The 18,517-nt window shown below is 44.8% G+C and overlaps 1 protein-coding gene across 1 annotated transcript in view; it reads right to left on the bottom strand.

The window, feature by feature from the left end:
• Positions 1-240: 240 nt before the first annotated feature.
• The window catches only part of LOC126252122 (uncharacterized), a 71,477-nt gene continuing 53,200 nt past the window's right edge, over positions 241-18,517 (bottom strand). Inside the window, exon 4 of the mRNA XM_049952987.1 lies at positions 241-284. Coding sequence (XP_049808944.1) covers positions 241-284 — 44 coding nt within the window. The remainder of the gene's footprint in view (positions 285-18,517) is intronic.

Raw genomic sequence — 18,517 nt, 5'->3', positions numbered from 1 at the left:
CTGAAACTCTGACATACGCTGAAGCACCGAAAGTCTTGACTTTCTTCAGTAATCACTGTATTAAACGTTTAAGCCATGTAAATTTCGCATCAAATCTCAATGAGTAGTGTCTTTCACTGTGCCTACCAGTAGTGTCCATATGAGCGTGGCATTCGTATGCGAGTAACTGAACGTGGATAAAGTTACAGGGCGATTTATGGGGTGGGAGGGAGGAGCAGATCTGTAGACATCACAGTTCTGTCAGGGCGCAGGATTACCTCGGCGCATCTCTGGTGAGTTGCTCTCTGTGGCAGAGGGAAAGCGAAAATCAAAAAGAAAAAATTATAAATTACAGGATCTATAGCTGTTTTACTCTACATTACCTCACAACGTTTGCTACGTGTGGTTGAGGTAGTGTCTGCGCTTGCTATCGATGAAATTTTGTAGGTAGGTTCTGAAACTACGTATAAAATGTACAATTAAGAATAGAACTGACGATGACTCCAGACCAAAAATGGAGATAACAGAGGAGATGGTAACACTTAAAGAAGGTTATAACTAAACATGGATTCTTATAAAACCTTTATTGACCTGCAAAAAGACCATCGAGAGTGTTAGCGTTAAGAAACTTTATGGTCTTAAATGATGCTCAGATTGAAGAACATGACTTAATTAACGTGCGGTGCAACACATGCTGTTAATTATGATACTGACGAAACAAAGATAAAACGGAGAGTGAAAATATCTTATAGGTTTAGTGCAATCACTCAATGAAGGAAGACTTACGACGTTAAATTAATTTCTACATATAGTCAACATCATCCAGTGTCAGGGTCATGCCGCGTGGAGTGGCCGAGTGATTTGAGGCGCCATGTCACGGATTGCGCTGCCCTTCCCGACGGAGGTTCGAGTCCTCCCTGTCTGGTCCCTTACGAATTCACACACACAGTAGTCAGTGTCATAAAGATTTGCGTTCCCTGGATAGGATGTTCATGGCCACTCCTGGATGATGTATTGGATGATAAGGTTTGCCTCACTGCAACAGTCAAATTGCTCAGGCACTCTTTACCACTTGAAAGTACAGTCTTTCACACTCCATGTGGTTGTGGGTATTTAGCAGGTTTATTCAGAGGACGACTGTGGGAGAACCGTAGGACATAGAGAAAATAGACACAGATAGCGAACAGAGCATCTCACACATTCTAGGTGCTCTATAGGGACATCGTTTATGACGCAGCAAAATGTCAGTATGTGTACACAGTCCACAGAAGTCGCTGCTCCTGCTGCTGCTGCTTGGAAAGGCGCAAATGCAGCAGCCCGCTTTGGAATTCTGTCCAGCGGGTTGCCTACCTGGAGGTGCGAACTGATTCGATATGACAGTACGTATCAGATGCTTTTCCTCCACGTTGTGACACGCTTGCCCATAGCGGGGCGTTCTGCAACTACCCCACTGAGCGTATTGCGGATCGAAAATTTGTGACAAGCGCTGTACATTGAAATGTGTGATTTTCCATACGTCTCGTAGTTTCTGACGCGCTGTTCTTCTGAAAGTCCGTAGGTACTCGTAAATAACCCTGCATAAGTCGTCTTACACGTATGGCTCAGCATATCGAAAACTTTTGGTTTAGTGCGTCTATTTAAGTCTGTGTGACTCTCATGCAAAATCCATATTTCTGCCCATTTATGGCGTGTCTCATGTCACGACATTTTACAGCGCTCCTGCACAACAGTGTTAAAAATAAAACTTTCCTGGCAGATTAAAACGGTGTGCCAGGCCGAATCTCGAATTCGGGACCTTTGCCTTTCGCGGGCAAATGCTCTACCAACTGAGCTACCCAAGCACGATTCACGACCCGTCCCCACAGCTTTACTTCTGCCAGTACCTCGTCTCCTACTGGCAGAAGTAGAGCTGTGAGGACGGGTCGTGAGTCGTGCTTGGGTAGCTCAGTTGTTGTTCGGTCAAAGGGTAATGTGCCCTCTGTAATAAAAAAACTGAATTAACAGATCAACAACGAACTTAAATGGATGTCTTACGACGTCCACCCCGAGCAGATGCAACGAACTAAAGCGAACAAAAATGAAAATAAAAAAAAATAAAAAAATTATAAAAAGTTGGTAGAGCACTTGCCCGCGAAAGGCAAAGGTCCCTATTTCGAGTCTCGGCATGGCACACCGTTTTAATCTGCCAGGAGAGTTTCATATCAGCGCACACTCCGCTGCAGAGTGAAAATCTCATTCTGGAGCGTTAAAAATACATGAGGGCTATTCGGAAAGTAACGTACGATAGCGTCTCTAGCATGCCCGTCGATCGCGTCCTGTCGCTCTGTTCAATTCTGAGCGCACAGTGAGCACGTAGAGATGCTTAGAAAATAGTGTCTCCCACCAGGTGTCAATGCCAGTGTGGGCTTTCGCCTGACTTCACGCAGCCCGCTGTTCTTAATGACAGTACTCAGCCGCAGCAATGAGGACGCTCCTGCAGCGTTTTCGATGGAAGGTGTTTGATCACCCGCCGTACGGCCCAGACTTGGTTCCCTCTGATTTTCATCTCCGCTCCATGAACCGCGGGCTATGAAGACAACATTTTGGCACCGACAACAAGCTGCAGAGAATTGGCAGAAAGCACAGAGTGTGGCCTTCTACCACGAAGATATTAGAAAGCTGGTACAATGGTACGACTAAAGTCGCAGTCGGAGCGGTAACTATACAGAGAAGCTGTTTCCATTCCGCTAACTGTCCGATGTTTCCGACATCTGCATGGCTGCCATCTATCCACCAAAAACTCAACCAACTACACCTTGAAATTAATTGCACTACAAAAATTGAGAAAGACAATACCATTAACAATCTATACCTCACAATTGGAAAAAATAATAATCACCACACATTTATATCTATAGAAATACCACTTCTGACAAGAAAATAACTGCCAATTCCCGTCATCCAACGGCTCATAAACTAGCATTTTCCAGCCGATGATTAATAGATTAGATGACGTACCATTACAAAAAGCAGGAATTGAAATAGAACTTAGGATGCTCCTGCAGCGTTTTCGATGGGAGGTGTTGGATAACCCACCATACATTATAGAGTCTATAGAACCATAAAACTGTATTAAAAATGTGAACCACCAAGACAGAACAGAATACATAGCGAGGTATGCCTAACTCTAGAGACATCGCCCACACTAAAAACGAGATAAATACCAACAGTCTACCTTGGTAGGATCTCTAACAAAATTAATGCACTTTTTTTATAGCCACGAATATTCGATTAGCCTTTCGAACCAATAACAACCTATCAATAAAATTACTTTCCCCGCCACTATATCCAAATACAATAATCCAGGCATGTATAAAATTCCATGTGGCAGCTGTAATAGCTTTTACACTGGCCAAATAGAAATTTTAACGTCAGTTACAGGGAACACAGAGACAGCGAAAATAATCACTAGAGCTTTTTTCTGCATTTGACAAATCAAAACCACACTGCTGATACAATCGAAACGACACTACAGATTCTGCACAGAATATGAAAAGGTCTCGTAACGAACATTCTTGAAGAATTGGATATATATATATATATATACATACGAGAAAATACTCACAAAAAATATTACACGAGCATACAGAATTTAGGCACAAGTGCTTCCTCAAAAACTTTGTTGACCTTTTAGAACACGAATGCCGAGACATCGGAAGTAACATATACAACAACCAAAGACAGTAGTGACAAGTTTTAGTTAATAATATAATATCACTGTTCTAACAACCCTACCACAACAAAGGCCAAAAATTAATTATGATTGTAGTGTTGCTCACGCTACTAAATATTGCATTTCCGGGCAACAACAAAGTTAGATTATGCGGCAGGTGTCATTAGAGTACAGTTAATAAAGTCATTTCTTGAAATAATGGATAAACTAGGCACTCATCTTTTCGTGTTTCCCACGCTGGTCTCGTTGTGAACTCATGGCTCAAACGTCGAAAATCTAGGTAGTGATGATTCCAAGCTCGGATGCAAAGAGGCCTAGGTGTTATTCTGCGATATTCAAAAGTTTTATAGATGTTTTTGGTAACCCATTCTTGAAGATTAAACTTTTGCAAGTTAGCACAATGGTGTTGTAAAAAAGTAATCATCACTCCGAATTTAAGTTACACTTCTTTTTTATTACTTTTGCTGGTATATCACGTAACTCACAAAACATCACTTCACATTATAAAACATGCTTGAATATATCTTCCTCACTGTTAAAGTTCACGTTACATAAACTGACTACAATTTGCGTCTTTTCAACATGACGACCAAGACTTGACTCTCTAATAACCGCTTACGCGCCCAAAAATCAGAGTTACAAGTACGTCAAAGATCATAGTGACAAAAAAAGGATTCACATAAGAATAATATCATTGCAATATAAACATATCGATGTATCAAAGTACCTCTACATTAATGAAATCAAATCTGAATGTTGTCTCAGAAATATGTTAACTACTTTACAGAAACACAGTAGAATATTGCTGGAGTCGAGAGGTTGAGGTGAGGTGCCGTAATGGTTACGTGATTCAAGTACCATTACACTGTTCATCTGGGTAATCTTTGTAAATACGTAGCGGCGTAAGAGCTAAACTATCAAACTACTGTCAAACCATATTTAATGCCTTATTTCAATATATTTATGTCATTTACCATGCCATCAAAACTGACAGTTATAAGGAAGTTCACTAGCGATGTAAAATGGACATCATATCAGTCTAGATGTGAGTACAAGATATTCACTTTGATATAAATGACATTCACATTTATACACGTTCTGACAAAAATTGTTGTATTCGCAGGTACTTCATAATGGCTACAGATGCTGAAACAGTCTGTCGTGAATCAGGATTAGTAATTATAAGCAGCTTTTCTCGTGCATCTTTCTAATAAATCATGTCATTGACTGACACACTATGCTGTTGACACTTGCCTTCAGACCAGCTCTCTCGCAAATCCCCCTGTGCTGAACTTGACGTATTCATCCGCAGTCTTCAGCTGATGGACACAGGGCGCCACATCCATGGTGATAGACATGATTATACTCACCTCTCCAGCCACTCGTCCAGCCGACGAGTGGATTCATGTCACTTGGTCACTCCAGACGGTGATATAAGCCAACAGCTTTTCGTGATAACTCGGCCTACATCTGCGCCACTGCCCCCAAACGCCAAGGATATGGTGAAGCAGAAACCCATGGAAGCTGAACACGACCCACTTGACCTCCCCTGTCTGTCCAGTAGCCATAGAAAACACACGGAAAAAGTATGTCCGCCGTTGCAGTCTTTACCCCTCATCCGTAGAATGATGAATTGACTGCATAAAACCGGCGCTCGGGCGGATCTTCATGGCTTGCAATAGAGAGGCATCAGCGTAGCGCAGACACACAATCGATTTTACTTTATCATCCTCACAGAATGTTCCAGTCAGCTATATGCAGCTGCATATAGCTGGTTGCATATGCAATCTGATGATTGAACTGATTCGATGACAGTGGAAGCAGTGGCCACAGCTGTGGAGGAGAGACGAGTGCTGGTGTGCGAACGTGTAGTGCACGGAGAATTGCCAGAACATTGGACATACCCGTGAGCACGGTCAGTAAAATCCTACGCAACATCCTTCTTTGCTATCCATTCAAAATTAACCATGTGCACGAGTTGCTTCCCGTTGGCCTGCCAGCAAAGGAGACGTTTGCTTTAGAATTCCTTGCTCGCATGGAAGTGGACAATGATCGGCCGTGGAAGATTTTGTGGACAAACGAAGCCGACTTCCATCTGACAGGATATGTCAATACACACAATTGTCCGATATGGGCAACGGAAAATCCACAAGCAAATCAACCGGTACCAGTTCATCCTGAAAATGTCGCTGTGTGGTGAGGATTTACGGCATCATTTATCATAGGGCCATATTTTCCCGAAGAGACAGGTGCTTCCTGTGCTGTTACCTGAACCGTCACTGGTAAGCGCTATGAGTATATTTTGCGCAACCACGACATTCCAGCCCTCCAACAGCGTTGATGTGTGGATGGGATCATTTTTATGCAAGATGGCGCACCTCCGCACATTGCAAATCTAGTTAAGCAGCTGCTGAAGCGCCATTTCGGAAATGCTAGAATTATCAGCCGCCATTTCCCTACAGCCTGGCCGTCCCGATCACCTGATCTTAACCCGTGTTTCTGACTGTGGGGCTGTCTGAAAGATGTTGTGTTCAGTGTTCCGATGCAACTTAGCTGCGTTGAAGGCACGCATTGCACGCACATTGTGAACGTGACCCCGAAAACACTTAGATCAGTTGCGTCTTGATTTCAACTTTTTTCAGAAAACGGTGCACAGAGTACTGAACAAGTTTTGCGCCAGTCACGCGAAAATTAATAATCCGATTTCATTTGGATTGATGCCTTTCACGCGGTTTTTGGGCTCAGAAAAATTAGAAACCGATGTGATTGATACCTTTTATGTGGTTTTTGGCCTCAGGAGAATTAAAAACCGATGTGATTCATACGTCCAATGCGGGTTTTGGCCTCAGTACCATTAAAAACCGGTGTGAGTGATGCTTTTGATGTGGTTTTTGGCCTCAGGACAATTAAAAACCGTTTTTTTCCCATCCGATGTGATATGACCTTGCCGTGGTGGATGGGCTTACGTAACTAACAGTATCACACCTGTAAACCCGTAAACCCACGCACACTGAGTAGTACAGTTTGTTTAACGTCAAACGTACACCTTAGGAATTGTTGTAAGATTCATTTGTCATTTGTAATCGACCATTATTAAATTATGATGCTTACAGCGCTATCGATTGCTACATTTTGTAACTATTTATTTTTCTTCTGCCATACGGTTTCCCCCTTCTCCGCTAATACTCCGTTGCCATTTGACGTCATTCTGACCAGTAGTATTATTTCTACAGTCGTCTGAAAGTTTAACTTTAATTATAATCGCCCTGCACATGTAATCTATTTTATTTGTGACACACTAGTCTTGCATCATAGTTCAGTAACAGTTAATTCTGACTGTTTGAAATATTCATTATGTACGTACTAATCACACGTTTCAGACATAATCGTGTCTATAGTGGAGGATTTCAGTTAGCATCACCGGGAATAAAATAGTGCTCCGATGAGATACACATCCATGAACACTTCCGTATTTTCAAGTAACAAGAATTTTTTCGTCACTTTGATATGATTTTCTTCTGACAGATACCATTAGCTCTGTGCAAATATTTGACGTGTTGATAAAGGCAACTAGCATGTAAGTAAGTACAGGGATGCATAGTTAACCGTTGCTATCTGACTTGAGTGCAATCAGAACTATTATTGTTCGCTCAGAAATGTTACTATCCAGTCTCTTCATGTAAATGACATTCAAGACTTGCATTTGGTGCAATGAATTGTCTCGCTATGTCTAGTGGTAATTTGTGGATACAGACGAACATGGCATGGAACTGAAGAAACTGTGATACTCTAGGCAGTGTATCGTAATGCCTTTGTCTAAATTAATATGAACAATACTGGATGAGGAGTAGACTTTGCTTTAATGAGGTGTTAGATGCACTTTTTGTGCAATTGCAAGTGAAACAATGAAGGGACTCACCACTCAAACACTATCAGTGGTGGTGAGAAGCCTGTGTGATGTCTAATCCAATGTGCACTCGATGATTCCCTATGAAACACTTTCCAAATTTGGAAGTTACACGGAATCATACCAATATAAGCACTGGATGCCCGTAAGCGATAATCAAACTAACTGTTACACTGCTTGACCATTATTGTGGGATTCAAATCTTGATCCAAAAAAGACGCCAACGCAACATGGTTTGGTGATGAATCCTGCATACTGAGTGTATCGAGAGAATATAAACAACTGGCGTCAAGTCAGTCCTACACAATTAGGCGCCGTGTGGGTGGATTGAAAAAATACGTACTGCCTTCGCTGTCACAGTGCTAAGTGGTATGATTGCGTGCGTAAAAGCTAGAGCCACTCCTGGAACGTTAATCAGCGTCCTGAGTGTCGGTAAAACTAAACACACATGCTAGTAGCCAATAACATCATTGTTTACTGAATATACTGAAGTCAGTACATCAACAATAAGGACAGGAGTAATATATGTGTGTAATGTATTTTTTCATTATTCTTCGAGCACCTCTGATTATAGGAGACTATGTTCTAACCAGATGAATTCTTACAGGAGTAACGATTTGATACGTGTAATCTGTGTCGCATGACTGTTCTTATCGTTCATGTCTGCAGCATGCCTGACAAATGGCTGCACCTGGGCCACTCAGTCGCCTTCACCTAGCTGACGTCACTCCTGCTACTCTGTCAGTGACAACAGCTGCTATATCTCCGGACCAACGACATTATATAAGCACTATAATGGTTGTACGCGGATGGCAACGTCCTTTCCCAGGTTTTGGTTGGTTTCCTGTGGGACTTGGGCAAATACCAGGACGTTACTAGTCCAACCACAATTTTAAGGCATTCCCACCGTTTGCCGGTAGGAGGAGAAGAGGTTTTGTAATCTCGAAGTCGCCTAGACCAAAACGCAGCAAAAAAAAAGGATAGTTCTTACCTCCACTTCCTGGAACACTGCAAAAGATGTTTCATTTGGCTCTCTCAATTCCGTAACAATGACTGAACTACTTTAAATGAGCAACTCAAATATGTAAATATACCTTCACATATATATAATTACTGCTTATTATTCAAGCTACTTTTATCTCGCTAGAAATTGCCCATAAGCTGCTCCTCCTATCTTGCAAGAAACGTAAATAATTTTTGTGCACTTATATTTAGGTTCAAATGGTTCAAATGGTTCAAATGGCTCTGAGCACTATGGGACTTAACATCTGAGGTCATCAGGGCCATAGAACTTAGAACTACTTAAACCTAACTAACCTAAGGACATCACACAACACCCAGTCTTCACGAGACAGAGAAAATATTTAGGTATTTATATGCGTTTAGCAATTCAGAAACGAACGCATGGGAATTACGTCACTTGCTACAGTACTACGACCTCTGCGTAACTTTTTCGTTTCGTCTGTAGGACGATTACATGTAAACGTATGTCTTTAACGTCTGCAACTATCGTTATACTCAGCTCAGATAGGTGCACTGTACAATACGTCACATGCTAGATTGGTAGTAACGATATGTAACGATGCAACGACTTTATTGGGCTTCAGGACATACGACTGTATCTAGACACTATAATTCACTGTGAATATGATTAATCTTAACTGACTTATACTCTCTTCACAATTAACCAGAAGTTATTAACATTACATAGGGAACTGTCTGTGTAAAGTTTAGATTTAACTTCTACATAGTAATAAGTGCGATTTACGTGGCCGTTAGGTGTAACATAAAATCAACAGTAAAAGTAATAATTAAGTCTTGTTCTACGTCCAGAGACTTATTTGCAGAGGACATTAAAGTAATTTATATGTAATCGCTCTAGGAATTTATTTTATGTGAAATTCACTTATGTCTGCCTTGTTCACCTGCCGGCCGTTGTGGCCGACCGGTTCTAGACGCTTCAGTCTGGAACCGTGCGACTGCTACGGTCGCAGGTTAGAATCGTGCCTCGGGCATGGATGTGTGTGATGTCCTTAGGTTAGTTAGATTTAAGTAGTTCTAAGTTCTAGGGGACTTATGACCTCAGATGTTAACTCCCATAGAGCTCAGAGCCAATTGAACCATTTTGAAGACATGGTCTCTAAATGGGATACCTGAGGAGATATGAGTAATTGTTCATCTTGACTGGTGTGAAACGCATCTCAATTGAATAAGTGCTCATGCTTTCTAGACTTTTTTTTCTTTGTTTGGTCTATATTATCACCTCCGAAAGTTGCCTCCCTACAATCTTAGCAAGAACAATATCAGTACACATATTCCACTGTCAGAGGTCCGTGGGGTCAGGGACTTTCACCTGCTTCGAGATGACAGGGTGTTTGTGTTGTCCTCACATTTCATCATCATTCATGAAAGTGGCGAGTTTGGACTGAGCAAAGGTTGGGAATTTGTACGGGCGCTGATAAACGTGCAGTTCAGCGCCCCACAAACCACACATCATCATCATCATGACTGTCGGAAGTATCAGAAAGGTTTTTGTTCAGACCTATCGCCAGCACAGCAGTCGGCAAAGATGTAGCGCGGAGATCGACAGCAGGCGCTGGATCAAGTGTGCCTATCTTCAGAGAGCCCAGAGACACACAGACAAGCAACGTGCCGCCAACGCCGTCTCGACGGCGTGTATGTAGGTCGCCGCCGCTGACGGGAGGGCCTCGGTCACTGACTCATCAGGTTTGGCGTCTGTCAGTACATTCGCAGAGCGGCCTTGCTTAGTACCAGGGTGTGACAGTACATAGCGACCAGATCAGCGTAATAACAAGTTAACCGATATTGTCTGCAAGAGGACTACTACTGATGAGCTTGTACCAGAAACATGGACTGTATTCAAGTTAAGTAGCAGCTTCGTGCGAGTATAGAATCGTATTAATCCACCTGTGCATTTGTGTTGTACAAAGAGAATACCACCCATTATAACATCCTCTCCCTTGCTTCCTTGTAGTACAAGACCCTACATTTTTCGCTCATAACTTTCGACCCATTTGTTTCCTATGCAGCGACCCTTAAGTCTAATCGATACATTTATCCTTCTGTATAATCCTTTAAAGTTTGTAACATCATCGTGGAATCACCCTGCTCGCACACAGACCTACATTTAGAGTTGCCGGCGCCGATAACTTTGATGCTCTGTTGGATCGTTGGATGACGTTTCCGGACATGAGTTCCTACGTAAAACTTGATCTATTAAGTCCTCTCTGCAACCTCTAGAAGTGTGTAACATGAACTGTAAAACATCCTATATATGCAAAAAGCAAATGAAACAGAAATGCGAAAAGTCCATAGAATAGGCACACTAGTAATCTTTCTTTTCTTTTCTTTTTTTTTTTAAAGGAACAAGAACATTGTTTGTAATGAGAGTCGTATGAATTTGTTTGTGAATATGTCAATGAATGAGTGCTTCCAACCGGCAGATTGTACTGGAAAAGTGAATGCAGTTAACGTAGGAGAGGGAAAACTTAGTGTAAGGAAACAGAGAAGAGAAAGCTATTTCATTTTTTTCTTGGTTAATGATGGTGAACCACGTAAACCATATTTTTAATTACGGTTGTGTGTTGTGGGATTGACAACTCATACCCAGTTACGAAAATGCGTCTAAGAAACGTATCACACCGTTAGAAATTACGGAGGGGCTTGACTAAAATTACTGGATTTCCTGCTTGTAATTGGGCTATCGCACGTGAAGAGCATGGCATAAATAAATGGTGCAGCTGATATAGTGTCCAATAAAATTAATATACAGTAACGATGAAGGGTCTTACAGTTTTATTAAGATATGGGGCCACATGTAGTCTCACCTCAGTGACAAAGGGTGTCTCGGTTGTGTTGCTGACCGCCGTGAACAGATGCCAGATGGCTGGTAGTTCCAGACCTCCGAAATAAAGTTGTGGTGCTTTGCTGAACTATTCCACACGTAACTGACAAGGCAACTCTCTAAGGAACAGAAAAGGTTGTCTGAAGTAACGAGACCTTTCGAGGGAGACCATATCCGTAACATAACATTTTACGCTAGCCCGCCGTCCCAGCTGTTTTCTGTTCGTAACTGGTAGTTGCCAGCTCACCAGATGTGCGCATTTGTCGCCTCATCCAAGTACCTAGTAAACCATGAGTGGTGTAACAGCTGCAAAACAGCTTTCAAATAACCGTTTTCTGCGGCCATAACAAATGGGCGAGAGAAGTAATTGAATGCTGTTGGAGGTAACCATTTGTTTCGCATATACGTCGATACCTTTTAGTAATACCACTTGTCTATGAAAGGAAGGTTCGAAAGTACGTTCCGTCAGTGAGGGGTCGTTTAGTCTGCTTACGACAAAAGAATTAGATCGTAAAGGAGAATTCTCTTTGTCTGCCATATTCAGTGAAGGTCCAGGGGTTGGGGACAAGAAGTCAGACGTAACGGAGTACTAAAGTCGTCTTGCCAGGGATGTAGTGGCTTGCCTCCTTCGTGATTACAGGCACATCGGTAGCTTCGCTTTGAACAGGTCGTTCAGTTCTTCTTAGAGCCAACAGCGGCGAAGGATAGCTCGCATCAGTAAGAAAATTGTGGTGGAGCGCTCGTTTAATGGGTTTCTCCATATATGTTAAAGTCTGACGCGAGTCCGATGGAAAATTACACGTCTTTCAACAGGTATAGCAATTCTAGATAAGCGTGAGTTGACTCCTCCTGCGGTGCATTAAATAACACAGAGTGCAACGCGGTGAGGCGGTGGCGTGTTAAGTACTCTACAGCTGCCGCGTCCTCGCTTAGCAAAGGGTGCAGAGCGTCGTTAACTGCCAATAGCCGCTAAGGATAGCGCTGATACCGCTGTTGGCCGACCTTATGACAGCTTTTTCCCAAGAAATAGACGAGAAGGGGAAACGCAAGGCGAAGGAAGTAAGCGTCGCTCTGCGTTTAGTGCTTCTGTAGGTGGCCAGAACGAAAAGTGCGATGACAGTGTCCTTGTTGCTTGATCTCGATGATTTCTTTATCATTAAAAGTAAAAACTGTCAAGAAATACTCTTAGCGGAAATGAGAAAATAACACACAAGATATCATGGTCCCAAAGCTATGTGTGAAATAATCGTTAGACGACCAAGACACTGAAATGCTTCAAATGGCTCTGAGCACTATGCGACTTAACGTCTGAGGTCATCAGTCCCCTAACTAACCTAAGGACATCATACACATCCATGCCCGAGGCAGGATTCGAACCTGTGACCGTAGCGGTCGCGTGGTTCCAGACTGAAGCGCCTAGAACCGCTCGGCCACACCGGTCGGCTGTCGTCATGTGTATGTTCACCATGTTCATCCATTGGCACAATTAAATTGTCAAAAAAAAAAAAATCTGGCTAACTAACATGATGAAACCCTTAAAGTAAAGCTAAGCCACCTTACCGCTCATTAATTTAATACAACTTATAATTGACTTTTAATTCTTTGTGGACAACGCATAATACCATGTCTGTGGTTGAGTAAGAAAAGGAATAGTACAACATTGATAAACAAGTAAAATTTATGTGTCTGTTATGATCTACGTGCAGTATTATCCTGAAAGATGTTGTGTACATACAAATAGCTGAACTGGTATGTCTGTTTACCTGTGTGACGAATTAATGCCCGTTCCATTACTGCCCAGCCGGGAATCGAACCGGGGCCGGTTGGCATGACATTCCGTTGCGCTGACCACTCAACTACTGGGGACGGACATCAGAATTACTATTAAGAGAAATAGATTGAAAATAGCAGCACAAATTCGCGCAGAATTAGGAGAAACGAAAAAGAAAAGCATATATGTTGCAACAGTAAGAAGGAGGCTGATCAATGCCGTCTTGAAAGGACTTTTGGCACCGAGGAGATTCTTTCTGAAGCCCATAGATAGAAAGAATAAACTCGAATGGGCGATGAATAATGGAAGAAAGTGTTACTCAAAGATGTATCGAAATACGAAATTTATGGTTCCAGAAGGAGGACTTGTTCGCCAATCCGGAGGAGAAAAGGTCACCCAGAACTGCATTCTACCAACAGTTAAACGGTGGGCGTTCCATTATGATTTGGGGGCGTTTTGCAGAAGACAGAGTTGGCGACATTGTGGAAATAGAAGATTGTTTGGACCAGAAGCACAAACACTTCAGTATCACAGACTGCGCTTAATAGAAAACGGGCTCATATTGTAACAGGGAAGTAACGAACCATCGGTACGGCGATCTGTAAAGTACATTAGATCAAAAGTAAAATAGACGGTACTGAAAGATATAGTGAGACAGTCCCAAAGTCTTGATTGTAAACCTATTGAAATGGTCTCTGATGAAGTGGACAGACGTATGCGGAACGTTTACATAACAAGCAAGGAACATCCCTGGAATGTCGTTAAGGACGTGTGGAATCATATTGAACCTCAACAGCTACAAAAACTCATTGACCGCACGCCTCGAGTTCGTGAGGCAATCATGAAATACAAGGAAGGACAGTTTGACGAAAGTAAAACATAATTTTTCTATTTGTATTATATATGATGTTTAAGTGTACGTAATTATATTTTTGGACAAATAAAGTTTGTTTGGTTCGTACTTGAACTAACAGATAATGTTTATGGTTTACTGAAGTTACTGAGCGATACTGTAAGTCGTCGACCGGAGTGGCCGAGCGGTTCTAGCCGCTACAGTCTGAAGCCATGCGACCGCTACAGTCGCAGGTTCGAATCCTGCCACGGGCATGGACGTGGGTGATGCCCTTAGGTTAGTTAGGTTTAAGTGGTTCTAAGTTCTAGGGGACTGATGACCTCAGAAGTTAAGTCCCATAGTGGTTGGGTGGTTGGTTGTTTCGGGGAAGGAGACCAGACAGCGAGGTCATCGTTCGCATCGGATTAGGGAAGGACGGGGAAGGAAGTCGGCCGTGCCCTTTGAAAGGAACCATCCCGGTATTTGCCTGGAGCGATTTAGGGAAATCACGGAAAACCTAAATCAGGATGGCCGGACGCGGGATTGAACCGTCGTCCTCCCGAATGCGAGTCCAGTGTCTAACCACTGCGGCACCTCGCTCGGTAAGTCCCACAGTGCTCAGAGCCATTTCATTTACTGTAAGTCAACAGAATTCTCAGCGGACTGGTGTTGAGCCAGGTGCAGAAACTGCGCTCATTGTTGTTCTGTGCAGGGGTCTACTGGAGGTGTTTTCCCACTGCCTTTCTTCGACATGTGTTGAAGAATCAAATATGTATGTGTGTCGTACAGATGAATTTGATGCGTGATTTTACAGTGTAGTGTCGCCATTGTGTTGACAGGGAGGAATCGAAGGGAGAGCACTAAATCCGCCACCGGTACACAGCCTGGTCCTCTCGCAGGGAACCTGCGCCACCATCTATGTCCGCCCTAACGCCCCTATTCCCTTCGACTTCCTCTCTCACAGTGATCATACCTTCTCCTCCTACGTGATCGCCGCCGACCTCAACATCCAGTTACGGCGGTGGCATCGGTTCCTCTCCTCCCTTCAAGGCGACCTCATCCCCATCTCCCAGCACACCCGTCCCGAATCCAACTCCACTCCCGATGTTATCCTTTCCTCCCCCAACCTCCTTGGCCTCATAACGGTGGATGTCCTGGAGCCTATTGGTAGCGACCATCTCCCTGTCCTCCTCACCATTTCAGACGGTCGTCGCCCCCGCCCCGATCCTCGCAATGACCCTCCCCCTAAGTACGTCCATGACTATTCCCGTGCCAACTGGAATGCCTACCGGGATACCCTTTTCACCCAGGTCGATAGCCATCCCTTCACCTAACACCACCCTGACGATGTAACCCATGCCGCCTCCTTTCTCCAACAGACCTTGTCTGAGGCCGTGAAGGCCCACGTCCCTACTGTCGCCGTCCACCCCCACCGTCCTACCTTACCCCCACAGGCCGTCCTCCTCCTCCGTGAATCCCGCCGTCTCTACCGTGCCTTCCTCCGCACGCGTGACCCGGACACACTACGATGCCACCGGCAACTCCAGCGACACATTCGTAATTTGCTCGCGGCTAAGAAACGCCGGTACTGGCGACAGACATGCACCCGTTTAAATGCTACCCTACCTATCAACTCGTCCAAGTTCTGGTCCGCCTTCCATCGCCTTACCGGAACTAAACCCTCCCCCCACTATCCTCTTCTCCATGATGATCACCCCTTCCCTGACTCCCTTAGTAAGGCCAATCACTTTGCCTCCTACCTCTCTGATGTTTTCTCCATCCCCGATGATCCCCAGTTCGATTACTCCCTCTTCCCGGATGTCCGCGATTGAACTGACACCTCTGTCCCTAGTTTCCAGTACTTGGACAACATTGCATACACGGAACTCAATGCCCCTATCACTACACAGGATCTCATTGCTACACTCCGCACAAAACGCAACACCGCTCCTGGTCACGATCGTGTCACCTACCGTCACCTTCGTGAAGCTCCTGTCTCTTTCCTCTCCACCCTGGCAAGGCTCTACAATGTAGTCCTGTCCACTGGTTACTACCCCGACCTGTGGAAAACCTCCCGTATCCTGTTTTTCCTTAAACCTGGCAAACCGCCATCTGCCGTCTCCTCCTACCGTCCCATCAGCCTTACCTCGCTCTTCAGCAAGGTCCTGGAATCTATCCTCACCCGCCACATCCACCAGCATCTCCGCCAGCACTGCCTCCTTCCCGTTACCCAGTGTGGCTTTCGGCCGTCCTTCTCTTCCGACGATCTTCTCCTTCACCTCACTCATCTCCTTTTCGACCAGCTTAATTCCTGTCGCTCCGCAATCTTCCTCTCCCTGGACCTCGAACGAGCTTATGACCGCGTATGGCATTCTGGTCTCCTCTTCAAGCTCAAACCTTCGCCCTTTCCATTAACTACGTCCGTTTGATCGACTCCTTTCTCTCCCACCGTCCTTCCTACGTCACCATCCATAACACCTACTCCTACACCTTTTTCCCCTCTGCCGGTGTGCCCCAAGGCTCCGTCCTCTCCCCCCTTCTGTACCTTTTGTATACGGCGGACGTTCCGCCGCCGTCACCCCCCGTCCACCTTCTCCAGTTTGCCGATGACACTGCCTTCCTTGCCCTTGCCCCCACCCTGCAGTGCTCCCAACGCCTTCTCCAATCCCATCTTGACCGGTTCACCACTTGTGCAACCAGTGGTTGCTCAAGGTCAATCCCTACAAAACCCTGGCAATCATTGTAGGCAAGACCACCCCTTCCTTCCGCCTCCTTGATTTCTATCTCACCATCTATGGCCGTCCTATCGCCCTCACTCCCACCCTTAAGTACCTTGGCGTCACCCTCGACCGTCGCCTCTCCTGGACTCCCCATCTCCGGACAATCCAAGCCAAGGCGCGCTCCCGACTCCGTCTCCTCAAGCTCCTTTCCGGCCGTACGTGGGGTATGGGACCCTCCACCATCCTCCACACCTATAAATCTGTCATCCGCCCTATCCTTTGTTACGCCCATCCAGCCTGGATCTCCGCCCCCTACCTTTTATAAATCCATACAAATCCTTGAACGCCATGCTCTCCGCCTCGCCTATCGCATCCGTCTCCCCTCGCGGATCCTGTATGATCTCATCCTCTTCCCCCACCTCCTCTTTTTCCTTGAAAGGATACGGATCCTGTACACCTCCCGCAAACTCGATCCTCCTCATCCGCTTGTCTCACCCATCCTCTCCCACCCTGTATTCCCATGTCCCACCCGGTCTCCATCTCTCCACCCTCCTTACCCTCTCCCAAGGTGGCTTCCGCCAGCTCCCCCTCCCTGATGATGTCCTCCTCCCCTGCATCTACCCATCCTATCAACTTTGATCCTCCCCCCCCCACTTCCTGTGTCCTTTCCTTTAGGCACCCTTCTCTTCCCTTCCCTTCTTTTTCCCCCGTCCCCCCCTCTTCCCCTGGGCTTCCCCTCCCCCTTCTTCCCTCCCCCTATCTCCCCCGCCCGTGGCATCTCTGCTCTCCCCTCTCCCTCGCCCATTCCCCTTCCTCCTCCTCCTCTCTTGGCAGGTCCCCGGACTCGCACACGCTCAGTGAATATTCGCGCGCCGAAGATTATCACCATCAGTGTCTCGTGTGTGTGCCTCCGTTCGTGTTTAGTGTTTGTTCGCCATCACGCCACCACCGTTCACGTGTGCCGTCACCATCATCCATGTTATGTGCGCCGTGTCGACTAGTGTTAGTGGTGTTTCTCGTCCAGCGTGAACGGCTCCATGTTTTTTTGTTTTTTAGTGTCTACATTTTTTGCCCGCCGTTTTGACTGTTTTCTCTGTGCCACCTCTATGTAATACTATGCTGCTGACAGCCCGCCTTTGTATAAGGTGTTTAAAATCACAATAAAGAAAAAAAATCGTCGGCACTCTATGACTTACACAGGACAACATGAGTCCAATACTGGTCGCTCGCCAATAGCTAACACCACGGCAAAGAGGCTCCACGGAATGCTCGTTACAGCTTCGTTCCTCAGCTCACACTGCCCACCAAACCGGCCACCACCCCCAGAGACGCCACACCAAAGTGCGCTGTGCTCCAGCGGCGACGTCAGTCATAGATCATAGCAATAGTGATACCGATAAATCGCGATAAAGCCGGCATGGCTCAGCAACAATAAATCTTGAGTGAACTGGAAACCTCTAAAAGGGGGGGGTACTAATTTTTTTCCGGCAGCGAACCTTACAGATTTAGCAGTACAAAAAAAAATGTTTCAGGAGACTATTTTGTAATACTGAAGTGGAATATTTTCATCAGAAACAGTTCTTAATCTGAAAATAACTTGAATCTGACAGCACTATTCTACAAATTTAAGAATTTGAGTTTTGTTGTCCGTTCCATTTTTGTGTGTGACACGAGTATATTGATACACGTGTATTTGTACTAACAGAGTACCCGCGTAAAGAAAGTAAGTCT

Source organism: Schistocerca nitens, chromosome 4, assembly GCF_023898315.1.
Source record: "Schistocerca nitens isolate TAMUIC-IGC-003100 chromosome 4, iqSchNite1.1, whole genome shotgun sequence".
Lineage (NCBI taxonomy): Eukaryota > Metazoa > Arthropoda > Insecta > Orthoptera > Acrididae > Schistocerca > Schistocerca nitens.
This window is presented reverse-complemented; position numbering and strand designations above follow the sequence as displayed.